Here is a 27,994-nt window from a genome sequence, read left to right on the forward strand (position 1 = left end):
ATCATCATCAGTATGGAGGATCTCATGTAGCCCTGGTGGGAACTTGTCCCTGAGGATGACCTTCAACTCCTGATCCTCCTGCATCCACCTTCTGAATGGTGGATTACAGAGAAGGGGCTACCAAATTGTGCAGTGCTGGGGAGCAACCCTGGGCTTCATGCTTGCTAGGCAAACATTCTAGAAGCTCATGTACAAATCCAGCCAAGAAAATAAACCTTACAATTTTAGAATCTGAAAAAGAGGTTTGAGGCATCTGTGTGCGCGCACTCAAGACACACACACACACACACACACACACACACACACACACACACGCACACGCACAGACGCACACATGTACACATTGGGGGCATAGAGTACACACACTCCATCTTTTTTGGATTTATTAAGCCTTTTCCGTAACCAGAGCAAGAAGAAAGTACAAGTCATGGAAACTCAGACTACCACTGGGATCTTTGAAATCATTTCACAGGATACCAAATGAGCAATAAGACTGCTCTGTCTAGTGAAAACTATTTGGTTCAAACACACCCACATTTAGATTTAATCATATGTTTTATGATCTGAAACACACACAATAGACTATTATTTCACAGCTATTCATTCACTGGTTGGTTCATTCATTTAATACTTACTGAGTACTCACAATATACCTGCCAAGTATGCTTCTAGCCCTGGGGCTGATGATAACGTGTCCCCTACCTGACTGGAGCTTGTGATCTAAGGGGAGAGAGTCAAGCCAGCAAAAGGTTTATAATTAAAAGTGCTGGCTGCTGTCTCAGGACATGAGGATTCACCAGGAATTCACAGACGGCTAACAGAGCTGTGCAGGGACAGAAGTGGTAAGGGACGGAAGTAGGAAGAGCCACACATGGCAGCTTTGGTTTTGGAAGCCCTTTCAAAAATGCTTGTTATAAAAACTATTCCAAAGGATGCTGACCACGGGAAGAAAGTCTGGGTGGAGGAGGCCCTTCTGCAGTCTGGTGGACGTCAGCAGGCATCTGCTCACCGCATCAGCTTTTGGTAAGTGTTGGTAAATGTGACAAAGGTCAAGAAGATCAAGCCAGTGATGCCGCCAATGATCAGGCCCAGCACGCTGCCGTGAACTTGCATGGCCTGACAGTGCTCTCCCGTGTAGAAAAAGGCATGCCCAGAGACGCACCTGTGGAACAGGACACAGAGAGTGCAAACAACCTGGACCTCAGGTGCTTTCTAGTAACATGACTTGCCAATAACAGTAGCAAACAATCACAGCCCACCGCCAGGCCATCCACGGGCTTTATACATAGCAATACATTTAACCACACCACGGCTTTTTGAGGTAGGGGTTATAATCCAGCCATTCGCGTTATTTAAGCTGAGGAAGGGTAAATAACTCTCAGAGTCACATAGTTGGTGTTTCCCACCCAAAGCTGAAAAACAGGTCCTATGCCAGTTAAGGGCTGTTGACACATAGTAGGGGCATAACAGCTACACTTGGGGACTGTTTTCTTCTTAAAATGTTATTTAGCATAAGGTCCATTAGGGGAAGGGCTCCACAGCTTCCACAGTGACAAAGCTTGCCTTTGTTCCAGAATCTCAGCTGCAGAGAACTCAGTGGAACAGGTTGGGGTGTTTATGAGTCAGGGGTCCTTCTTTATCCCTGGAGTTGTTTTGCTCTCTTAGTTCTGGGGTGAGTATTGAGACAGGGTATCATTGTGACTCCTCAGACTAGCCTGGAATTCACTGTGGAGCTCCTGCTGGCCTCAAACCCATGATCCTCCTGCACTAGCCTTTCAAGTGCCAGGATTACAAATGTAAGCCACCACACCTGGCTTTTATTTATTTATTTTTTTAACTTGTAAAGGATTCATCTCTAGCTTAAGAATTTGCTTCTTAAATCAGAAACATTTCTCTTCAGACCCAAGGCCACCAGCTTGAGTTACCTTTAGCAAGCTTATCTCACAAAGACCCAGCTTCAGGACTGTGGAAAAGAATACTTTGGTGCATGCGTGGCAACTCCTGGCCTCCCTTCAGGGACCAGTGAGGCTAGTAGAAGTCCCTACTGGGAAATGGCATCTGAGGACCATCAGGCAGAGGCACAGGCCCCTATCTTCGATCTCTTGTTGGTGCTCTATCTGGGTGAGTCAACATTTGTTGATGTGTCCCCAGGAGCAGTGAACATAATAAGAGCAAAGCACTCTTGGCCTCTGGTATTTAAAGCATAAGCTCAATCTAGTCATGAAAAAAAATCTAGAGTCAATACCATTAAGGGAAATGTTGTGAAGTAATGGCGTCACTCTTCAAAGATGTCAAAATGGTGAAAGACAAGGATTGTTCCAAGTTGAAGGAGACTAAGGAGATGTGGAACTAAATGCATTGTGGGGTCCTGGAATAGAAAGGGGACATTGAGGAAAACGTATTGAAATCTAAATGAAGTCTGCTGTCTGGTCCTTAGAGTTGAGTTGATGTCCGTGCCTTGCCTTTGCTAGTGGTAACATGGTTGTATGAGGTATTAACATGACAGGAAAAAATTTTAAGGATATAGGGAAATCTGTAGTATTTGTGCAGTGTATCTCCAAGCCTGAAATTATTTGCAGGTAAAAGCTCAAAAGAAACAAAGCTGACACCTGCCTGTTTGGGACCACATGCAGCATGGCTCCTACATCTGCCTTCACCCTGCTGACCACAGGTGATGCGTCTCTCCCTCCACACCTTTGTTTATGACATATTCGTTAGGTTTGTATGCAAACGTTAGAAAAATAACTATCAGACACAGCCAACTTCAGAGACAGGCAGTGGTATATGCAAGTCCCAGCTCCAGCCTTGATTATCTAGATAATTTGGGACAAATTACCCTTTGCACATTCATCTCCCTGATATACTAGATGAAGGCAAGAAGAGCTGTGCTTGAGGGCAGAAAAGATAATTCAGATCATGTCAAATAATGCTTAGGAGGACACATGATATCCATCAAGCAGAAATATGATGATAATCACGTTTCCATTACAGTGATTGGAAACATAATAATAGAACAGAACTGATTAATTCTAAAACTATTACTGCTACTACTACTAAATAACTAATAAGATATCTGTGTCCATGAAGATTTAAGTTTGATCTTGATTCTCTGTGACAGGAAGCCAGGAAGCCAAAGCCCTTAGGTCATTTGTGAGCCATAGCGTTACAGTTAAGGCAAACAACATCTTGTATAATTTAGTCACTGCCGTGTTCTTTTAGGTATTATGTACTTGTGTGTGTGTGAGTGTGTGGGTGTGTGTGTGTGTGTGTGGTGTATGTGCATGCATGTGTGCACACATGCATGTGTGTGTATGTGTGTAAGTGTGTGTATGTGCATACATGTATTCCTACATTCGTGTGTGTGTGTGTGTGTGTGTGTGTGTGTGTGTGTGTGTGTGTGTGCATGTGCATGTGTGGTGTGTGATGTGCTCATGTGCATGTTTCCAGAAATAGACACTGGTTATCTTCTTTGGTCACTCTTCGCCTTCTACTTTGGGCAAGGTCTCACTGAACTAGAAGCTGGCTGATTTAGCTAGGTTATCAGGCCAGTGAGCTCCATGGATTCCCCTGTCTCCACCTTCCCCGCACTGGGGTGTGCTATTATGCTCTGATGTTTTATGGGGGTGCTAGAGACCCAAACTCAAGTCCTCTGGTTGTGCAGCAAGCACTTTACCAACTGACACACCTCCTCAGCCCCACCATTGTGAGGTTTTGGACAGCAAATTTGACTCAGATACGCTACCTCACCCACCTCCTGCCATCCTTGGCCGTGGAGCCTACCTGCAGCTGGCCATGCCCTTCACGTTCACACAGATGCCTTCATTCTGGCAAGGGTTCGGGTCACAGGGATCTCTGAAGTACTGTGGCCAGTTGTGGTCTTCCATGGGGCCAGTGTTCTTCACTGACCGCTTCTGTCGGCCGGATTGTCTCTGGCCCAGGCTGCTTGGCAGGGCTTCCTCCAACATGGCTCTTCCAGGGCTTTCTCCCAAGACAGGAGGCTCCTGATCTTGGAGAAGGAGGCCTCGGGAGATCACGTTGCTGGCTAGAATTGGGACTTCAGTGTGGATCAGGTGGGTGAGATCTTCAGGAAACGGGCCACGGCAGTGAGAGAATCCAAGATTAGTAACTGACTGTGGAGTTCCCTGAGCCTCCTCTACCTTTCACAAATACCACATGTTACATTGAAAAGCGGCTTTTCTCATAATGCCGGCTCGTTTATTGGAAAGTGATTCTGTCACACAATTACTTGCTGAGTTTGCAAAAAGAAGCATAATCAAACCAAGGGAGCATAGATTGAGGCGAACCGGAAGCCAGAACACTGTCATATCCGATTAACTACCACAAAGATAACACTTCAAAAAGATGAAATTTTGGCTTCTCCCAGCGACAGTTAAAGATTATAGTTTTTAATACAAAGAAATGATGAGTGTTTGAAAAGCTAGCTCCACTTGCCCTGGGTTGCTAGTCATATAATAGACAGATGTGTCACTGTGTCACATGGTATACTCTGCATGACTATGCATGATTTTCATGTGTCAATCAAGCAACATATTCAAAGCATCATACGAAAGTACGAATCCTTGAACAAACAAGTAAAATGTGGCTATTACAACACAGGCTTTTTTCTTTAAAGAAAAAAAAAGAGAAAGAAAGGAAGAAGGGAGGGAGGAAGAGAGGGAGAGGGGGGTGGGGTGAGGGAGGGAGGGAGGGAGGGAGGAAGGAAGGAAGGAAGGAAGGAAGGAAGGAAGGAAGGAAGGAAGGAAGGGATTCCCACCTCGCTGACTTGCTTTAAAATTGAGGTAAATCAATAGACCATGCAGAGCCTAAAATTATTGTCCCAGGAAGTCTAACAAGTACCTTCAAAGTCTACGAAGATGATGAGGGTGTCGTCCTTAAGGAAACGTTTTCTCATCAGCATCCGGTGGGAGATGGCCTGGCCCCAGCCCCAGTCAATGCTTCTGAAACAGTCACATTCCTGATCATAGACTCCTACCTTGGATGGCCTGTCCCAGATGACAGAGTCATTTATAGCTGCAGAGTGATGAGGGACAAACAGTCTCATTAGCTTTTACACTGTCCCCTCCAATTTGTCTTTAATGAGCATGATGGGCTTTGTTAAAACACACATGCACACACTTTACACACACAAATCAAGATTTTTTTCTATTTACTCGATGATTATAAATTGGAACTAAGAGGTGAGAAGGCCAGAGAACCACAGCCCTGCTTGCTAGCCTTCTACCAAGTAGCTTTCCCTAATGACGAGCACAGGGACTCCTACTGCTGACCCTCATTGAGGTTTATGTCTCTTTTGAAAAAAAAAAATAGCCCATCTTTTTGTTGATGTAAGTTTATCTCATGGACATACTGATGCCAGTCAGTCTCAGACTTAACACATCAATACTATAGAAAGTCTAATGAAGTCTGAGTTTCTGGCGGACAATGTCTACCTTCTCACTTAGAACTGATTCCGGTTGGGTGGGGGACATTCAAGTTCCTGGAACCTGAGACTCCATTGCTGAGCCTGGTACAGAGCAGGCTTTTCATAGATGACTAAAAGGAAATTTAGGATAAAGAAGGAGACAATGGCATTGAAAAACAGGGCTGCAGAGATGACTCAGTCTACCATCAAATGGGGAAACTGAGTTTGACCCCAAGGACCCACATTAAAACAACAGCAACAGCAAAAACCCCAAGCATGGTGGCACATGCTTGTCATCCCAGCACTGGGACAGTGGTGTCAGGCACATCCCTGGGGCTCTCTGCCTGGCCACTGTAGTGTACCTGACTAGTTCCAGACTAACAATACACCCTGTGTCAAAAGAATGTGGATGGAGGGCTGGATGGCTCAGTGGTTAGGAGTGCAGCCTGCTCTTGCAGAGGACCGAAGTTCAGTTCCCAATACCTTCATCAGGCAGCTCACAACTTTCTGGAACTCTGCTTCCCGGAATCTGATGCCTCTTAGCCTCTGCTAACATCTGGGCTCAAATGTAGATAATATATCTGCACATACATACTTTATAATAATAAGAAGTGTTTTGAAAAAGGTAAAAGGTGCCTGAAGAGTAACACTCAAGACTATCCTCTGGCCTCCACACACACATGGAGACACACACACACACACACACACACACACACACACACACAAGAAAAACAACCAATAACTCCACACTCACATCACTATGTTGTTCCGACACACAAGGGAAAAACTGAGGAACATGATTGTTTTTTACACCGACCGATCCTGGCCATCCCAGCCTGAGGGGCAGTTCTTTTGCTCAGATTACCTACCTGAAGAAGTTTGGTTTTTGGTCGTGAACATCATGCTTAAGGACATCCTGTTCCTGACATCGGGGTCCTGGTCCAGTATGGTCATGACGGCCTGTCTGTTTTCCACGGGCCACTCCAGAATGGCATCGTTCTCCCCGCTGCACAAGTGGAAAGCCAGGCCCAGATAGCCAGGCTTACTGGTGTTTCTACCATTGGGGTACAAGGTCACCCCCAGACCGTAGCCTTCAGGACTGTAGAACCTAGGGCTCAGAACCCTTTCCCCCTGGGCCGTGTTCGCAAGGACCTGGGAGATATTCCGTATGGTCCACACCCCAGTGGGGCAGGGCGTTTCTGTCAGAGTGATGTCATCCAGGGAGATCCCCCCCTCTGAGTTACCAGAGGCACCTCTGGTGCCCTGGAAAAGATAGCGAAATTTCTTCTCTTCTTTGAGTGTCACATGAGCAATCTTCCAGTTGTGGTCAGAATCTCCTGAGGACAAAGGTTGATGACAGTCAATGTCAACAATGAATGAGCCTGGCATATCCAATTCCCTCATTCACTCTTCGTGGCAGCTCCTAACATAGGCGCCATTGTAGACGCGTTAAGCAACTTTGCCAAATCACTTGTTTAGCAAGGGGAACCACTTCTTAAAAAGGCACACTGTAGGTCCAGTCCCCTCCTCCCATGCTGAGCCAAGGGACCCTGCATAGGCCCCAGGTTTCAAACAGCCAACTCATGCAATGAGCACAGGACCCGGTCCCACTGCCTGGATGCCTCCCAAACAGATCAGGCCAATCAACTGTCTCACCCTGAGTCCACCAGGTTGATCTCAGTCTGTGGGGAAGGCTTTGCCCTGGAGGAGATTGGAGTGGGGGGCGGGCTGGGGGGAAGGTGAGGGGGGCGGGAGGGGGGAGAACAGGGGAATCTGTGGCTGATATGTAGAACTGAATTGTATTGCAAAATAAAAATTAAAAAAAAAAAAAAAAAGGCACACTGTGACATTTAAAGGTAGCATCCACGGTGGTAGGCTTCACTGCGGCGTTCTCACACTCACATCATTGTGCCCATTCTTATCCCCCCCTTCCTCACTCCCCTCCCCGACCCCAGGCTTTACTTTACAACTGGTAATCAAATCTTAATTGGTTTTGCTTTTCACTGTTTTTACAGTCACAGGTTTCCTCCCCAGCGAACTTGCTGTTGCCACAGCACTCCCCCGCTATCGGTAGCACTAAAATGTCTGTGTTTATATCAGCTGAACCATATAAAACAGACATTTTTGGAGTAAAAAAAAAAATCAAGTAATGGATAAATTTCATATGGTTCAGCCTGGGACTTGTTACCAAAAATCTGTTTGTCTAGACTTTTCCTTGTCTATTTGGAAACACCAGTATGGAGGTGAGCCGGGGAATCCAGGGTTACCAGAAGCCCGTGACTCACGTCCCAAGAGCAGACATGGTCTACATGTTCTTTTGCGGAGACTGGACTAGAAGTGGGAACTTTGAATAAAGAGCTGAGGTGAGGGAATGAGGGGCCACTGCGGAATATGGGACGCTGAGTTGAACAGCCAGAGTATGAAGTCCAGGTGAGGTAGGGACAGAGTAACTCAGAACGCCCAAAACACATGCAAAGAAAGTTAGTTGAAAATGAAGTCGAGAGGAGACCCTGGGGATGGCCTCTTTCCTCTCCTGCATCTTCTAGCCAGAGCTAAGCTCTTTCCAGAACTAAGAGCATCCGTATCCCTCTTTGCTCTCTGGTCCTTCTAAGGATGACCATGGAAGCGCTCCTGGGTGGAACTGGTGACCTGCCAGACATACTAAGAAGGTAGAGAAGGTACATGGACCACATCAGTAACATGGGAATCTGTGTGGCTGTCATCTCTTGCATAGGGACACATGGACAGGAAATAGATTGGGTGACTGAAAGCCTAAAATGGGGACAAAAAGCATAGACGAGAAGTAAGCACATGGCCGGTTACAGATCGTGGGGACAGGAGAATGAAAGTTCATGGCTCGCTACTGAGCAACTGCTTTGATTTTATTTTTCGTTTTAAATACAGGTTGTGATAATGAGGCTGAAATGTGGGGCAGGGGAGTAGTGGACTCGAGACTGTGCCATATGATCACAGACTTTTTTTTAAAATGAAATTCCTAAGGTTTTATCTAAGTGAGAGGCTTCCCTGAATCAGGCAGGTGATGGTGATGCTTCGATTGTTTGAGACAAACTTCATCCATGGTGGTTCAGAATGTCATCTATTAGAGGTCCTGGCATCACTATAACATAAGCTGTATATGTGTAGGGGTGTGTGTGTGCGTGTGCGCATGTGTGTGCATGTGCGTCTGTGTATTCATACTCCTTTTTTGTTTTTAAACATTTTGTAGCTTAGCTTAATATAAAAGTCTTATAGACCCTTACCTTACATATTGATAAGCATATTGATAGACACATTTTTATGTAAGCTTCTGGATTAAAATAGACATTTCACCAAAGTTACAAGCTACTCCAAAATGATTGTAACTAAGTTGTGCTGAATACTCCATAAATGCCAGAACATATTCGATTAGCCTTTTAGAAAAGTTTCATGGACAGGCCAACCTTAGAATGAACTGACTTCAAAAATCCATTTACACGTTATTTTTAGGGAATTTATGAAGATGCCCTATGGGAAGTCAAACCAGTTTAAGGAACTAAATTCCACCTGGGATGGGTTCATGCTCCCAGGGTAACATTTTCAGAGTGAGCTGGACACAGTTAACAACCAGTCCATCAACATCATTATATTTACAACACATTTTCATTTTAAATATTCTTTACTTTTAAAGGGCATTTTTGAAATGCTATATGTGTCTGGCTAATCTCACTGTATAATATTTTTATGTGCTAGTTCTTTACAATAATGTTTTCATTACTAAAGGAAAAAGTGAAAGGCAGATTGCGGACATCTTTCCACCATACTAGTTTTGATTATTACAACCAGGAACAGCAAACCATGACCCTCCCCCACTGCAAAAAAAGAAAAAGAAAGAAAAAGAAAAGAGCTATGCCTGCAGAGTTTTCAGCTGATGATGGAGTGGGTAAAAGTGATTGGACACCTACTCTTCCCAAAGACATCTCAGCAAGTTTTCTCCCTTTAAGAAAAGCAGTCTCTTCAATACAGTGGAAACAATATTTGTTTTCTAGAGTTCATTTTGAGGACTTCTGGGTTGGGTGGGGAAAGGGAAAGCTTGTCTCCCCTACTTGTTCTGAAGACCTGCTATCCCAACAACAAAAACTAGAAATATTTAGCTTTAAGAAGCTGGATCTGAGGACCCTCACATCCCAAAGGTTTTCATTTGGACTCCCAGAAACACAGAGAACAACACTTAGCAAATAGATGGCCACAGTGGAGCTGATATACTCAATGGCTTATGTTCCTATCATTATTTTAAATGCTGAAGTAGCTGAAACACACTTGCGAAGTCTCAGGATGGAGACTTCAAGGTACGTCAGTCTTTTAAATAGTGATGTCATTTCCTCCCCTGAAACAGAACCCAAACCAGTCATGGCCAACTGGCTAGCATCTCTTCGCTCTTGCATCTCCGCCTCTGAATCGCCTACTTTCTTGGAGTTGTGTATTCATATGGCCTCTTCTAAAAGTGTCTTTGAGCCTCACCTATGCCCTTAGTTTTCAAGTGCCTAGAGCATGCTGGTAAAACATGCCGGAGCTTATGGTGGACTTTCAGAAGAGCATGGAGGTGGTGGGGATGGAGGACAGAGAGAAAGAAGCAGAGGAAGGCTGGAAGAAGAAGGAGAGGGCAAGAGAAGAATGGAGAGGGTGATAGGAGAGAGACCAGCAGAAAGAGGACCACGGCCCCAGCTTTGCACAAGGCGGTCCTTCTGGGATGGCTCTAGATACCTTGAAAGGTCTGTATCTTGGCCAGCTTCCGCACATTGCCCGTGCCATCATCCCTCCTCACCCAGACAGTGAGTTTGTCTGCAGGGCTTCCTGTCATCTTGTAAAAAAACTGCAAGCATTGATGCTTCCTCCTGGGGTAGAGGATCCGAGACTCCAGCAGCGCCACGTCTCCTGTCCCCTCAGAGCTGGTATTGAAGTACATGAAGTAGCCGGCAGCTGTGGAGAGAGCAGCCAAACATCCCATCTCTACCGTCGTGACTTCCATCTACCCAGACAGAGTGACGTAGGAAACCCTCGCTGTTATCTAGGCAGCCAAAGCTAGAACTTCTCTGAGGAACAGGAACAGAAACATCCTCTCTCAATGGGCATAGCGACTAGCTAGCTACGCTCTGCACGTCTCTCTATTATATTTATGTTTATTTACTTTGGGAGAGATTTTCTACGTAGTCCAGGCTGGTTTCGAACTCATGATCCTGCTGTCTTTAGCCTCTAGACTGCTGGAATTATGGATGATCCAAACTTGCATCTTTCCCTTTATTTTCCTTTTCTCCAAGTTTGTAAAAATGCAAACGTCTGCCTCACACAGTCTTCAATCCGAATGTGATGGAATTCGGTATTTGGGAGGTGAATTCCATTTCCCTTGCCAACTTCCTAGTTTAAATTAGAGATTCATTACAAAGAAAAGAGTTGATCTCCTCAAATCTGAAAGAAACAATTCAGGTGTATGGTTTGGGTTTGGGTTTCAAATGTCTGTAGCAAAAAAAGGTTGAAACTGCTGTTTCTAACCACAATGATTGGGTCTATTATCAGTGGTAAAGAATCATCTGTTGTTCCATGGAATGGTTCATTCGAGACATAGGAGCTGATTGAGGATTTCCCCTAAATATAAAGGAAAACTCTGGAGGAACATTGAAGAAGAAAGTTAAGCCCACGTTAGTTTTAGAGCTGAAAAACAAAAATCAAATAACTCAGGCCTAGCACCCAGGAGGTCTGAATCCATGTCCCAGCTAACCTGACTGGACATTGTCCCCTATCTGTGAGTTTCAAATGAGAAGTGGTTTCTGTCCCTGGGGACTCTTCAGGTTCTTGAAGTCTACCTGAGCAGAGAAAACCCTCTCTAGCAAGGAACCTTTGAATGCACGACTCAGGATAGATGGTCTGGTTAAAATACTAGAGCTTTTCCCAGATATTCCTTCTGGGGCGTGTGTGGTCCTTTCCTACAAGGGATCTAGAACATTCTCCCAGAAGGCTCTTCTTCTGCAGTCATCTCTTTGCCTCTCTGGATGTTGAATATGATTAGCCTAGTAATGAACCCTCAGGGGAGGGCAAATCAGAGGTCGCAGTGGCAACCTCAGGACCGATCGCCCTCTGAGTACTGTGTGACAGAGACTTTCATCCTCAGCCCCGCTCAGAGGACCAGTGGTTTGTGACCTCTGACCTTCTTGGTGGCCTGGCATTTAGCTGACTCTTGTGAAAGGAAATCTGATCAACTCTTGGGCTGACATGGGCTAAAAGGCTGTCCAACAGTCTAGCCTTTAAAGGGCTACTATTAACTGTAACCCTACTTGCTTTCAAAAAGGCTTGACATGACTTTCATGACAGACACATGATAAATAGACCCTAAAACCAAAAAAAATTTAAAGGGGCTAGAGATGTGGCTCAACTGAAACCCCAGTTCAATCCTCAGCACCAAATAAATTGCTTGTGACGGTGCACCCCAGAACCCCAACTCTAAGAAAGTGGACAGGGAGGATCAGATGTTCAAGGTCACTGCCCCTGAAGAGCAAGTTTGCACTAGCCTGGGCCATGGGAGACTCTGTCTCGTCAATAAATAATTAAACAAATAAATAAGTGAATAGAATTTTAAAAGCCTCCCCAGAAAAAGGGAAGTTGAAGATATGAAAAGTGAGAGAGGGAGCTACAGGTCTCCCTCCAGAGGCTTTGTAAGCCTCATCCCTCCATTCCTCCGGGGAGTTTTAGCATGTCTGTGTTTCGCAAGCCTTGTAAATGCCAAGACGTCTTAAGAAAAGCAGCACACCGTAACAATTCCCTGCAATCACCAACAGTCAGCGGGGGTGCTGCATTTCAAACTGAAATCTGTCTGACCTTATGGGTTTTCAGGAAATAAAGCAAATGCATGAACTAGTTGATCTTACGCTGCCAACACATCAACTATCACACACATGTGTCCACTAAGGACTCAAAGTGAGGCCAGTACAAACTGAGAAGTACTATTAAGAGTAACAACATAGATAGTTCCTATGAAAAGTTAAAGTATCTCATAGAGGCATTTTAATGTTCATTACATATAATAATACTAATACCTTTGAATCAAAATGAGCTTTCCTTGTTTCCTTTTAGCCCTTTATGAGGCTACTGTAAAATGTGCATTATATATGTGGCTACCATGGTATTTCCATTGGTGGGTACTGACCTGGAAACACTACCCTCTATTATAAAGTCGTGTTATTAACTAGGTATGTCCTTAACAGTTTTGACATGGTAAACATACATCTTTATTTCCTATTTTTAGTTACAAATATTTTAAAATGTATTCCTTGGCATCTCACACATGTATACAACGCATTTTGATAATGTGCATCCTCTACTGCCCTGTATCTGTTCCTGTGAAACTTCTTCCCAACACCTTCTCCTCCTATTTTCAAGGCATTCATTTTGTGTCACCTTCTGAGGCTAATTAAGGTCACTAGCATGCAGGGCTGGGGACTAACTACAATGTTTTCTTGCATCTCCACAGCCTGGATACTTTCTATTGAGTTAATGATTAAGATATGAGAAATAGTCTTTGTCCTTGTTCAGATTTTCAGGTTTGATAATTAACACAATAACCTAAAGGCAAAATGTGCCAGCAGCCATTTACCAGCTCAGGGTGCTGACTTTTGACGATCACCAACCTTTGCACTGTCCCACCAAGGTGTGATCCACTCGTCCAGACTGACTGCTGTCCTCACGGACCCAGTCGTCATCATCTCTGGTCCCCTGGATCATTCCACAGATGTTTGTCTTCTCAAAGGCACATTGGTCCAACAGGGTGTGGGTTGTGGCTACACAGGACATTTTTGACACATGGTTAAAAATGTAAGGTATCTCATTCCAAATAAGTCAATGCCTTAAGCCACTAAATCAAAACAAAACCACAGACCTTTCATTTTTCAAATGCAGTTCTTATTGTCACTGGTTGCTCTTAGAAGATAGACACCATGTAGCTTAGAGACCCAGAATAAAAACCTGGACTCATTTCTTGCTGGACAGGCCAACGTGAACTCAAGACCAAGGGTGAGGCAGCTAGCACAATGGGCTTGTATTCACGAGGCCCTGTATACCTTTTCAGCACACTTGGGACATGTTCCCATCTCAGAGCTTTAGAGAACTTTAACCGGAGGAAAGAGTTTGTAGGGTACATTACACTTTCAAGCCCCCTGCCTATCTTGACCTTTACGTAATTATTCGCCTTTTGAAAGGAAGCCAGAGGAAGTAGACAATAACAGCTCCTTACATTTGCCCAGTACTGGTACCTTACAAACCATGCATAGCACATGAGCATCCCATGAGATGTCTTTTTCTGAAGAGAAAGTGCTTAAGGTTATGTAGGCTGCTGCTTTGCAAAGCATTCAAGAAAAGTGTGCAAGCCACTTTAGCCAGGCACAGAGGTACTCACTGCAATTGTACATTCGGTTTAGTCTCTCTAAGTCCATGGTACTGAAATCCAGACGCTGCCCAATGATGCTGTTAAACTCAGGAATCTTGGTTGTGATGGTTGGGATGCTCTCATTCTTGTTAAATGAAAACGGACGGTAGTGCATCACGGACTCATAGTCATAGGGTGTGTTGAGGTCTGTGATGAAGTTGTCATCGTAAACGTTGAAGTTGTGTTCATAGTCTGTGGGAGAGACAACCCACAGATATCACTCGTCACATTATCCTCTCCAGACTTTCCTCTTTGTCTTGATACTCAGATATCTCAAAAAGGGAAATATTGCATTTTCAATTAGCATCTATCTATCTATCTATCTATCTATCTATCTATCTATCTATCTATCTATCCATCTATCTATCTATCTATCTATCTATCTATCTACCTATATATATATATATATATATATATATATATATATATATATATATATATATATATGTATGTATGTGTACCTTACAATTAGAATATATAAAAGAGAGGCTGGAGAGATGGCTTGTCAGTTAAGAGAATATATAAAAGAATATACACTGTTGATTATTAGTATTAATCCATTGATGCCATAATACAGAGTTTTGTAAAATAGTATGTATAAGATTGTTGGAATGACATAAAATGTCCATGTTCTATTAATATACATATTTATATATCATATATTATTATGCATTACAAGTACTTCATGCAATTGTATGAGAGTGTGTATATGTGTGTGGCCTTTAGAAAGAAAGTAAAATAGCAAATATAAGATAAGAATTATAAACAAAAAGAAAGGAAATTTTTGAATTAAGGAAAATATTCAGGATTATGTTTATGACGTATCTTTCTAATAACCAAGTACACCCATTACCAGGTCTGTCCATCTTTCTACCAGACCAGCTCTTTTGTGTGTTAGGAGAAAGAAATCCAAAGATCAAAGGGAAAGCTGAGCCTCTGACAAGAAAGAATCATGTCAGTCCAAGTTCATGCCCCTTGGTCGAGGAAGAACACGTATAAGAAAAAACAAGATGGGAATAAAAAAAAAATATTGTCCTATCAAAGGTAGCTTACTAAGGTTGGATTAGTAAGAAGGAGATAAGATATGCTGCACCATAAGGAGTTGAACTATATAGCTGAATCAGTGTCCTGTAATTGACCAGTCACCAATAATTTACTGTTTCCTATCCAGAGAGGAAGGATTGAGAGATGTTTAATTTCTCACAACGCATTTGGTCATAGTTGTTTCCATTATAAAAGCAACTGCATCTCATGGGACTATAGCTTGCCAACCTCTGCTAGACCTCAGAAATCGCATCTTTTCCTTAGTGGAAAAGAGGAAACACAGTCCTGACTCAGGGGATGGAGGCGGAAACTGCATCATAGTCAGCGGTGGCCTCAGGTTAAACTCCAGGCTCCATAGACTGCGGATGAGATACAATGAAAGGTGCAAATAACTCTGGGGACTCATACTGGCTCTGTTGATCGTTGGGTTTGCTGTCTCCTTAGAGAGCAATAACCCAGTGATTGTAGGTCATTCAGATAAATGGAATTTTATGAGATCGAACTAGAGATAGGAGACAGATATGCCAACCTGCACTGCAGATTATATGTTAGATCATATGATTAGATGATAGATTATATGAGCGGCAAATCTGCAGATCAGCAGCCAGCATGAGTTCACTCTGATCGATGGGCATCATTTGCCTTAAATCTTTCTTTAAAAGTCATTGAGTATTATTTTCCTCAAGACTTAGAAATAGGAATTTTTTTATTGCTAATGAAATTTTCAGCAAAGCCAATTATATGTGTAGGGAAGAAAGAAATTTAGACCTGTAGGCAAATCTAGGTGGAGTCTAAGAGAGCTCTAAGGCTCATAGTTGGTGAGGTAGGACTTTTGCCTGCGAGTCCATTCCCCTTTTCTCCTACACACCCAGTTATGGGGCAATCAGCTCTGAGAGCCAAACACATGAAGTCGCATCTGAAATTTCATCTCTGGGGAAATAGACGCCCAAGCTCCCTTCAAAGAACCTTAGGTGAGACAATTGCTTGGCCTCAGTGCTTGGGTGACAGGATGCATGTGTGTGTGTGTGTGTGTGTGTGTGTGTGTGTGTGTGTGTGTGTGTGTGTTACATGCTGGTGACACATAAGGCTTGTACAATTACAGCTTCCTGTTATTTTTCCATTATTCCACATTCATGGAATTATCAGAATATGATGGGCTGGAGGGACACATGCTAAGAAATCATGTAGGGGAGTCTGATACATTACGGAACCCTATCCATCCTCCTGTAAGGATCACTGACCATTTTTCCCCTAATGAGCTGTGCTGATGTAAGTCTTTTCTGAATTCAAATTTAATTTTAAAGCTTGGCCATACATACTGTCATATATGACCCTATACATAAAACTGAAATATAAATAAAATAAAAATTCCTGAGCAAGGATATTATTTATTCAAAACATTATGTGTGCTAAGAGTGAAGTCATTTCTAGCACAATAGAGTTTCATTATTTATTTTGGATCTGAAAGAATGCTTTTACACATCCCAAGCTAATTCCTACATTCAAAACATGCATGCATACACACACACACACACACACACACACACACACACACACATATATGTATACACAGAGGCACACACAATTATCACACACATATATAACACACATATACACACATATACGTATATATACATATGCATACATACACATTAAAGCACATATATACACATGCACATAAAAACACACACATACATACACTATACATATAGAATATACATACACACTCATACACACATACAAACATAAACATACATGCTGTCTTAGTTGCATTTCTACTGATGTGATAAAACATTATGACCAAAAGCAACCTGAGAGGAAAGTTTACTTCAGCTTACAGTTCCATGTCATAGTCTGTCATTACAGGAAGTTGTGAAAGGAACCCAGCGGCAGGAACTGAACCCGGAGAAAGGAACTGCTCACAATAGGCTAGGCCCTCCCCAATCAATTCTCATAATCAAGAAAATGCCCTACAGACTTGCCTATCAGCCAGTTCTATTGAGGCATTTTCTCAACTAAAATTCTTTCTTCCCAAGTGGCCCTAGCTTGTATAAAGAGGCCCACAAAGGTTCTCTGAGCTTGCTTTACCCAACAGAGCTGCATTAGAGGATTGCTTGACCACGTGCATGGTTTCTAGGTGACTGGAAGGGTCTACACTTGGCTGAGCTAGGGGGAGGTCTTTGCTTCACCCCTTGGCATTCCTATAAAAAGCCCTTTAGAAGAGACAGAAAGGGCCGGGGGATAAGGATCCAGGCCCTCCCGAGGCTATCCTGTGTTTCTGTTTCTCTCCCCTCCATCCTTCTATCTAATATCTCTAACCCCTCACTCCTCAAGAGTTCTCTGTCATAAAATATGGGAGCTAGTCTCCCAGCTGGGTTCCCACAATGAAGTTGGCATAAAAACTAGCCAGCACACACACAGAGATACACACATACATGTACACACATACACAAACATACATGCATAAGATGCATACACACACATACAAATATACACACATATACATGAACATACATGTACACGCACACATACATAAAACCCTCTGCCATGTATTCCCTGGTTATCATCACGTCACTTCAGCCTTCGGAAGCCACCATGCAGAAAACAGCCCTACGTCCTCTGAAATCCAGTTCCTTTTACTCATTACAACAAGAAAATAGACTTTCAGTTGAGTTTTTAACAACATACTGATACCAAGCATACACTTCTGTCTTCCAAGTGACCCCCACAGTGAGTCACCCCATCCTCGCATTCAGAGACCAGTTGTGACCATATCAGTACAGTCCCCTGAGAGATCCTCAAACTGCTGTTTACTCCCAGCCCTTGTTCCTACTGGAGAGGCGCTCCTGTGCCCACAGCCAGCCTGGGCCTCCCACAGATGTTCTCAGACAGCCATAAAGACAACGGCATCCTCTTCCCCATGCTGGGTTCATACACACCTGGCAAAATTTCATCCCACCAAATGTTGACATAATCATCCCGGTCAGTCCTTGACTGCTCGTGGTAAAATCCCAGAGCGTGCAGGATCTCATGTTCAATGATGCCCTTATAGTCACAGCGCGACCCAATAGACAGGTTCTGTCCCACATGTTGGTCACCAACCATAGACCAGCACCTTTAGAGAGGGAAGAGAGGAAGATGTTTTCAGAGAGATATAATTTATATATTTATATATAACATATATTTCAAATGGCTACAATTTATAAGATTCCAGGACTAAAAGAAGAAAGTTAGGTTTGATTTTTTTAAATTGGGGGCTGGGGAGATTGCTTAGTGGAACACTTGCTATGCCAGAATGAAGGCCAGAGTTCAAATTCCCAGCATTCATTTAAAAGCCAGGAGAGGAAGAGAGTCACCTGCCATCCCAGAACTTGGAAGGCAGAGACAGAATCCCAGAGCAACCTGGCTAGCCTGACTCTAGAGTGTCTAGGTATTGAGGCTACAGGCTCCTTCTAAACGTTCTCTTCTGTCTGTTTGGAAATATCCAATACAATATTGTCAGCCCTAGTCAGCTTACCATGCATCAGAGCATCAAAACTTACCCCTTTAAACAGGCCACAGCTTTGCACCTAAGGACCAGTCCTCCATCCTAAGAACAGCTATAGGAAGCACGGCCCCTCATCCTTAAAACTGAACAGTTGCTTGGATCAATTGAAAACAAAAAGTTTAAAGAGGAACTTTCCAAAACAGAAAGTAAACCATTTCCCTGAATGGATGGCTCAGCGACAAGAAAAGAATTTAGTGTGGGATGTCCTTAGCAAGCAACTCTGTGTTCTCTTAGCCCAGTTTACAGTGATAATCCATCTTCAAAGCTACCCTTCCCTCCAGGCACACTGCCATAACAAGATAGCAAGGAGGGAAAATTGGTGTTCCCCTTCCCCATCATAAACCCACAGGGCACTCCAAAGAACACTATTGCTTTCAGATTAAAATACTGTCGTTCAGTGATGGTTGTGGTTGATTTAAATTCTCTCTTTAGGGATTTTCCAAATTCCCTATAAGGAGCTGAGGCCAATTTCATGATTATGAAGAGTATCCATAATGAAGCAAGTTAACCAGTGTAGACGTTCACATCTCAGGATGTAGTCTGTCCACACAGGAAAGACTGCTTACCTCATATTGAAGGATCCTGGACAAAGAGAGCCCAAAACTTCCCTAAGAGACTAGCAGCCTAGGGAGCTCCTGGCAGATCCCCTAAATCCCTCCCTTTGGAATGCCCCCGGCCTCCTGCTGGGCGGTTGAGCATGAAATGCACCACTGAGACTCCATCTTTGTCCCCACTGTTCTGGAAGCAATGGAAACCTTAAGTCAGTGGTTCTCAACCGGTGGGTTGTAACCCCTTCACAGGGGTCGCATATCAGAGATCAAGTGTATCAAATATTTACATCACAACTCCTAATGGTAGCAAAGCTATATGAAGTAGCAACGAAATAATTTTACGATTGGGGAGTCACCACAACATGAGGAACTGTATTAAAGGGGGGCAGCATTAGGAAGGTTGAGAACCACTGACTTAGGAGGCAGAGTCTTACTGGAGAAGGGCTTCACATGGGACCTGCCGTGGGGTTTTGCAGCCCAGCTCCACTTCCTGACTCAGGACGCAATGTCCCCCACCTTACCCTCCTATCACCAAGCCTTCATCACCACAGCAAACCATATTCCTTCTCACGTCACAAGCCAGACTAAATCCTTCCTCCTTTCAGGAACTTGCTCACAGCAATAAGTCACCCGTCTATGTCTATCTTCCTTCTGGAGGGCCCTCACCAGGAAGAACCCCAAACATGCCTCAGAAACCGACAGACTAGGGAACCTTAACAGACTCCCTAAGTCTACCGTGGAATGCCACTCACCCTCCTTTTCCCAAAATCTTTTTTTTTTTTTTTTTTGTCTTTTTTCATAAATTCAGTTTCCTTCCTCTGTTAGGAACCCCAGAATTTTCCACAAATGATCTCCTTTTGGCTTTCCACTGTGGAATCTAGACGGATGGAAAGGGCTTTGCTGGTAGATTTCAGTGTTTCGGGACTAGTGAGTTGCTTAGCGATGGTCACGTTGTCTTACCTACCTGCTCTCCCTCAGCCTCGTGTGCCTATGGATGCTAATTCAAATGCTACAGAGATGGCTCAGAAGCTAAGAGAACAGAGAAAGATGTGATTTTGCTTTATTCTGACCATGTCTTTCAGACAGTTTGCCAACTGAAGGATACAAGCTTTTCCCGCTTTCTAATACTTCATACTAACCCAGAAAACTTCTGGAAGATGATGTATGAGCTCTCTCCTTCATAGGGCTTGAAATCCACACAGGACTTGAGGCGGAACATCTCAAAGGCATTGAGGATGGCTCCTTTGGCGTTCAGATCTGTAGACATTGACAGGCATCATTCAGTTTGGATAACAGACATAGCTCATAGCTTATAGAAGACTGTACTACTCATATGAAATACACAGAGGTTCCATGTAGATTTTTTTTCTTTTGGACAATAACTCAATTCCTTGGAAACTAAAATTTCAGTTAATTCCATGCACGGTACTGGTTCAGAATTTAGAGATCGATGCAAGCGTGACCGGAGGGGAGTAGTAGCTCGTACACGTGTACGAAGCTGAACTAAATCATAGAACACCTTCCTTTTTTTGTCTTTTTTTTGTCCTTTCTTTCATTTAGAGCTTTTTCCCCAGAAGAGTCATGTGACAGAGCAGGAAACAGATATGGCTTTCAAGTCATTCTGGCTTTTGTATGCATGGGTGAAGTACCTTGGATACTAGCTATAGAAATAGTGGTCCTGTCCCCAGACTAAAATAACATCCTCCCAGGCCGGGGATGCAGCTCAGCTGGTAGACTGCTTGCCTAGCATGAGTAAGGTCTTGAGTTCATCCTCAGCACCATGTAAACAAGGCATGCTGGTTTATGGCTGTAATCTTAGCCACTTGAAAGGAGAAGGTAGAAGGATCAGGAGTTCAAGGCCAACCTGGGCTAAATAAGGCCCATGGCTTAAAACAAAAAATTCCCCGTAGATGGAGGAGAGCACAGTTTAGAGAAGTGTGACACAAAAGAAGCAGATGGGGTGTTACCTTGCTCCCCCAGTGAGAAGAGTAGGAAGTAGCAAGACCAACCGGCCAGCACCGTGCACAGCACAGTTCTACCCAGGGCAAGAATGGGAGGAAAAGGAGCGAACCCCCAGAGAGCTGAGACTACAGTTCACTTCGTTCGCATTCTTTGTCCCACCATCAACTCACTGGAGGTAGAGAGCTCAATGAAAAATTAATCCAAGTCATAGGAAATGAAACCCTTGGGTTTACACATTTCATTTTATACATTAACTAAAAGAAACACTATAACCCTTGGCAGTTGGCCGAGTGGTTACAACATGGTTTTCATTTCTTAAAGCACCATGTTGGAGAATCATAAGGTCATAGCAACATCATTAAGGAAGTTAGTCCTTAGCTGGGCAGGGTGGCTCACATGTGTTATTTCAGCGCTTGTGAGAACTGACTTGAGTTCAAGACCAACCTCAGCTATAGAGTAAGATTCTGTCAGAGAGAGAGAGAGAGAGAGAGAGAGAGAGAGAGTCCTCAGTGCCCTTGTTGAAATGGTTGACTGTTCTAGTTCTCCAAAACATGTTACGTTCCTCTCACAACAAGGAGAAGAAATCGATATGCTGGAAATAGTATCCTCAATCTATACTCAGCTCAGCCTTTGTACCGCTGAAGTACAAAATTATACCATTTTGATTTCAAATTTTCTTCACAATTTTGTTCTTCATGTTGTTCCTGATTTTACTACCATTTTAACATGTGCAGTAACTTCTGACTGTGCATGCATGTGTGTGTGCATGTTTGTGTTGAGTCAAGTACACATATATAAGCTTGAGCATGTGGAGGTCAGGAGTCAGTTTGGGGTGTTGTTCCTTGGGTGCAGTTCACGTTATTTTGAGGCAGCGTCTCTCCCAGAGTTCACCAAGCAGGCTGGGCTGGCTAGCTCAGGCCCCCAAAGACCCACCCATCTCTACCTTCCAAGCACTGAGATTACAAGCCTAAGTCAGCCTGCCAGACTTCTCACTTGGATGCTGGGGATCGAACTCGGGTCCTCATGCTGGCAAAGCAATCATTTCACTGACTGAGTCATCTGTCCAAACCTTGACTGGATAAAGAAATGCCATGGCTTTCTTCTCACGAGACAAAGACTCTTCAGGGCTCTTTATATACTGATCTGAAGTTGATGAACAGGAGGAAGGGGAGAGAAATGTTCACCCATTTCTAGTTAAGAACGACCTCCATTACCCAGATTGTCAGCCAGGATGTAGGGAATGGGGAACTTCCATCTGCTTGTTGGGTCTCTCAGGGCATTTCTGGTTCTCTATGAAAAATAAGAGCAAACATAATGTTATCCAATTCCATCTGTTTCCCTACTGGTCTCATGTTTATTTACAGCTGGATAAAATTCCATTGTATGTACATGCTACATTTCCCAGGTGTAGAAAGACAAACCCTGTATGTTCTCTCCCATAGGAGAGTTTTAGTATTTATATCTTGGTATTTAGGTGGAAGTGAGGATGAACAGGGGTCAGGAAGCTGGGAAGCGAGTCATGAGAATACAAAAGGAGGCCTAAAGGGAGAAGGGCGGGTGGGGTAACAGAGTAGCAGTGATTTGGAGCGGAAAGGGGAATACAAGAGTTAAAACACTGGCGGGGATCAGGGCGATGGGCAAGAGCCATGCGTGGGAAGGAAAAACAACCCACACTAAGTGTATATGAAAAGTACTGTAAGGGAAACAGCTACTTTGTAAACTTATTAAGTGATGAAACCAAAATGGAAAACAACAACAGTAACAAACGTCTGAGGAACCCAGTGCCCAAGACCACCTTCATGACCCTCACGCCACTCACACCACAAGCCTAACTCTGGGCATTTATCTTCTCATTATGAAAACAATGGGAACTCCTCAGAGACCATTTTTGGGGATTCAGAGGCATTAATAAGAACAAAAGAAAGGAGCCAGGTAACTGCTAACTCTGACACAACCCCTATAAACACCCTGGAGCACTTCCTTCCTATTTTTCGTTTATTGGGAAAAGTTGGATAAATAAATTATCTGATAATTGTATACTTTTCTGTTCTTTTTAATGTTTTTTTGTACACTATCAACTGTGGGGGAGTTCTTACAGACACAGATTACACATCAATCTTTGCTTCCTTTCCACGGTGTCCAACATGGAGGAAGCCCCAGAGCACAGGTTGGTCTCCAGAGGGTGTCACAACGCCCAAGGCACAGTATTATATTGTGGGTAGCACTCACTGGCAGAAAGATGTCCCCTTGAAAGAGGTTCAGGCCTGCAGCTGGGGTGGATTTAAAAACAAAAGGGTATTTGAAATGAACATTAATAAAAGACATGTCACAGTAAAATTAATCTTTGCTACTTCATCATGCAGTCATCTATCTCTATTTGAAATTGTGGGGTCTTTCCCTCTAACTGAGTAAATGTGAACAGTCAGTAAGTATTACATATTGATATGCCCTCTTCTCAATTCTGGAATGAAAGCCCTTCTCCAAGAACCTTAGAACTGGGCCTGGAGATATGGCTCCGGTGGTCAAGAACACCAGTTCTCCTTGCAGTGGACCCAGGTTCAATTCCCAATACCTACATGGCAGCTCCAATCATCTATTAACACCAGTTCCAGGAGGTCCAGTGCCTTGTTCTGGCCTTTGTGGGCACCAGGCATACATGTGGTACACATCCATACATATAAAATAATGTTATTTTTAAAATAACCTTGTAAATAAGATAAAATAGAAAGGATAGCATTGATCATGAACTCTAAACCTTTCCCTCTTCAGAAAAGAATTGGAGCTCAGAGAGAAGCCGTGAACTAGGAGGCCATTTCCAAGTGGGCATTACAGCTGGTGTCCCATCCCAACCCTTCATGTTCCCTCCCCTTCACCTAGATAAATACATTGAGTTGATTTCCTCCTATGAGGGTGATGGCAGCCTATGAACCTAGCCAGGGACAATGCCCTTGTAATGATAAATATGTGCAAATCTACTTAAGGTGATGTCTCCAAGCCCTGCTCTTCAGATATTTAGCAAAATGGACCCATACACACTGGTTGGACTTCTGAAAAATAAGATTCTTGAAGGAAAAGATCGCAGAAAAATGTCCCAGGCATTTAAAGAGCACCACTTACCTTTTAAAATAATGCTTAGATAATTAATTTTAATTTTACCCTATTAAAAATGCACAACCTAGGCCTGCCTGGGTTCAAGCCTTGGCTTTGAATTAATTATTATCATGTTGTTTCCTTAACTATAAGAGTAACCACAAGATTCTGAAATGTATATACTTGTGAGAATTAAATGATAATACCTATAAAAGTGCTTTAAAATGTGCTCTAAGCAGAAACACCTAATAATCATCCAGGTATGGTGGCTCATGCCTTTAATTCCAGCACTCGGGAGGCAGAGGCAGGCAGATCTCTGTGAATTCATTATCCTCCCTTTCCTCCATCCTGGAATGGTAATGTACACCCTGTGCCATTGTATGTTGGAAGTATGTAATCTGCTTTTTGGTTTTGACTTTACAGGGGATTACAATAAAAGATTGCACGAATCTCAGATGAGACTTAGAACTTGGAACTTTTACACATTATTGAGACTGTGATAGACTACGGAGACTTTAGAGTTAGACTAAATGCATCTTGCATTATGTTATGGCTACAAGCCTATGGGGGCTAGGGCACGGAATGTGGTGGTTTGAATAAGTATGACCCCCATAGACTCGTGTGTTTTTGAGTCTTGACCTTAGGGAGCTGCACTATTAGGAGGCACAGCCTGACTGGAGTAGGTGTGGCCTTGTTGGAGGAAGTGTGTCACTGTGGAGGTGGGCTTTGAGGTCTCATATATGTTCAAGCTACACCCAGTGTGGACACAGTTCACTTTCTATTGCCTATGGATCAAGATATAAAACTCTCAGCTCCTTCTCGAGCACCATGTCACCCACCATGACAATAGTAGACTTAACCTCTGAACTGTAAGCCAGCCTCAATTAATTAATTAATTAGATAATTAATTTTAATTTTACCCTATTAAAAATGCACAACCTAGGCCTGCCTGGGTGTGGGGCGTTTACCCAACCACCCCCACAGTTCCCCAGAGTTTTCTTGAGTTCGAGCAGCAGGAAATATTAGATAGAAGGATTTATTGCGGAGAATCTTGCAGAGATAAACAGATAGAAAATAAAGGACAGCCTCAAGAGGGCCTGGAACCTATTCCAACGGGCCCTGACTGTCTCTGCCCTAGGGTTTTTATAGAGACGCCAAGGGGTGGAGCAAAAGACCTCCTCCCCCAGCACAGCCAAGTGCAGACTATCCCAGACACCTGCACTTAGGCCCGTGGTCTAATCATCCTCTATGCGGACCTGCTGGGTAAAGCCACGAGGAACCCGAGAACGGGCTCCCACACCTGGGTTCAAGCCTTGGCTTTGAATTAATTATTATCATGTTGTTTCCTTAACTATAAGAGTAACCAGAAGACTCTGAAATGTATATACTTGTGAGAATTAAATGATAATGCCTATAAAAGTGCTTTAAAATGTGCTCTAAGCAGAAACACCTAATAATCATCCAGGTATGGTGGCTCTAGCAGAGTTTTCCTCTAGCAGAGTCACTATAGTCATGGTGTCTCTTCACAGCCACAGTAACCCTAACTAAGACAATACCCACTCTGTCCACGCTAGGAAGTAACTGAGTTACTTCCCCAGCCTGGTAACTCCACTTTTTGTAACCCTATGGACAAGCAGTAATATCTATAAAATATGAACAGCTTCAAACAGGATCATTGGATTGCACTGCAATCTGAGGACAGCCCAGAGTTCACAACTAGTAAACCAATCCAGAGAATAATCCCCGCAGTCCTATGTAGCAGCAGAAGTCTTATTCTACAAAGCACATAGCTTCTTACAAACGACACCTCAGAGGGGCCAGGTATTAGAAGGGAGCCTGGTTTCAGCTGTCCAGGACAAAGGCTGCCCCTGCTCTACCCACTTCTGTGTACATACATTCCACAGATGTACTCAACCCTCTCAATGCTGACCTAGTTACACCATAACAGGAAATTAAATAACAACCAACTGCAAAGCCACTCGACCCTCAGCACCAGTAGGAATAGATATGGAGTTGATTTTTCCATATGTATGCTTTGTGTTAATTCAGCCATACTGCTCCCGGGGCCTGTTGTGTGCAAACATGCGCATTTCCTAGCACTTGGACAGGAGCAGGAAATGGAGGAAGGGCACATTAGGAAGGAGAAGATGACCTCTTCACAGCACTGTGCACAGGCTCTCTAACCATGGGGAGTTTCCTGTCCCTTCCTGCAAAAGGGAAACAGAATTTCCCACATTGTAAGGTGGTGGTGACACTGGATACAAACGTCTTTGCAAACTCTAAGGTGTGCGTGATCAGGTGTCCCTCCACGGACACCAGTCCCAGCCAAAGATGTCAAGGTATGCGTGGTCAGGTGTCCCTTCATGGACACCAGTCCCAGCCAAAGACGTCAAGGTGTGCGTGATCAGGTGTCCCTCCACGGACACCAGTCCCAGCCAAAGACATCAAGGTGGGAGTGATCAGGTGTCCCTCCACGGACACCAGTCCCAGCCAAAGACATCAAGGTGGGAGTGATCAGGTGTCCCTCCACAGACACCAGTCCCAGTCAAAGATATCAAGACACAAAGGCTTCCCTGAAATCCCAGAGGCAGAGGACAGAAGCAAGGCAGGCGACACCTCGGTGTCTTTCCTCTCAGTAATGGATGACAGCATGGGTTTCCTCAATAAATACACTTCTGAACAAGCCATCCAAACAGAAATCCATTTACCTGCTTCTCTATGCCTGGTCAACGAGTCACCTCATCACTAGTACATATGACAGGCTTATGATGTTTCTCCCATTAAACGGAACTATCTGCTAATTCTTTATCATTTTTAGCAAGTAGAATCATTACCCATTCCTCTTCCTTTTTATTTCAAACTGGAAACTAGAAAATATAAGATCTTCATAAACAGAAAATTTGTTAGGTTTGGTGGTTTAGATCCAGTAGGGCTCATTAGCTTCCCTAGAAAAAGCTAACCTAGGGACTGGGGTGATGGTTTAGGTAGTAAAAAGAATGCTGAGCAAGCATGAGAACCTGACTTTGAGCCCCAGGACCCCAGTAAAAGCCCAGGAGTAGTTTTGATCCCAAAGATAGAGAGACGGAAGCATGTGGATCTCTGGGTCTCACTGACCAGTCAGTCTAACTTGCTTGGCAAGACACAGGCCAAAGAGATCCTGTCTCAAAAAACCAGTTGGGCAGTTCCTGAAGAACCAGAACTGAAATTGACTCCTGGCCTCCACACACATGCATGAAACATGAATCCACACTGACATGAACATAAACACAGCCTAATGTAATCCTCTTTCTCTCAGGCCTCATCATTCTCTAGAAACTTCTAAGGCCGGTAGGCACCAATAAACTTGCCTCTCAAAAAGGTAACCCTACCACTGGGCTTGAAATCCTTTCACCTCAGACATGGTGGTGCCCATCAGTAGCCCTAGTACACCAGAGGTAGCGGCAGAAGGCTGGATGCTAGTTGTAGTCCACCCCAGTTGACTTTAGCAATTTCCAAGCCATCCAGGACTACACAGACAGACCCTGTCTCAAATCAGTTAATCAATTAAAATAATAAACAAAGGACTTCAATGTCTCAATATTTCAGAAATTGAACTCACCTAAGTTGATTTCTGAAATATCCTTCTGTTCACTATCTGTATTGTCGTCTGTCAAAAAAAAAAAAAAAAAAAAAGGAGAAAAACGTTACTAACCTTGTTGAAGAAAACTCAGAAAAACTGCACAGGAAATGATTCTTACCATGTTCGTCCGAAAGATGTTTAATCTGGAGGGAAATAAATGTACACAAAGTGGGTGACTTAGGCCGGAGCTGATGCCTTTAAATACCCATAGAAAGAGACATCCACTTACCGACACAGCTGCTATGTGGGCAGCAAACAAGATCAGAAAGAGGCCACAGGCAGGTCTCGTCCAAGGCATCGCTGCAAATGA

At 43.6% G+C, this 27,994-nt stretch overlaps 1 protein-coding gene across 1 annotated transcript; it reads right to left on the reverse strand.

Moving 5' to 3' along the window:
• Positions 1-612: 612 nt before the first annotated feature.
• Positions 613-27,994, reverse strand: Mep1a (meprin A subunit alpha). Its single transcript, XM_059243876.1, has 14 exons — positions 27,914-27,994; positions 27,803-27,827; positions 27,664-27,711; positions 23,205-23,245; positions 22,190-22,265; positions 20,153-20,270; positions 17,855-18,030; positions 13,842-14,063; positions 13,078-13,227; positions 10,163-10,378; positions 6,292-6,759; positions 4,858-5,031; positions 3,781-4,081; positions 613-1,162 (listed from the first exon to the last, which is right to left on the reverse strand). The coding sequence occupies exons 1-14, from the start codon at positions 27,980-27,982 to the stop codon at positions 1,006-1,008; spliced, it is 2,241 nt and encodes a 746-aa protein (XP_059099859.1). The 5' UTR covers positions 27,983-27,994; the 3' UTR covers positions 613-1,005.

This window comes from Peromyscus eremicus, chromosome 16_21, assembly GCF_949786415.1.
Source record: "Peromyscus eremicus chromosome 16_21, PerEre_H2_v1, whole genome shotgun sequence".
Taxonomy (NCBI): Eukaryota; Metazoa; Chordata; class Mammalia; order Rodentia; family Cricetidae; genus Peromyscus; species Peromyscus eremicus.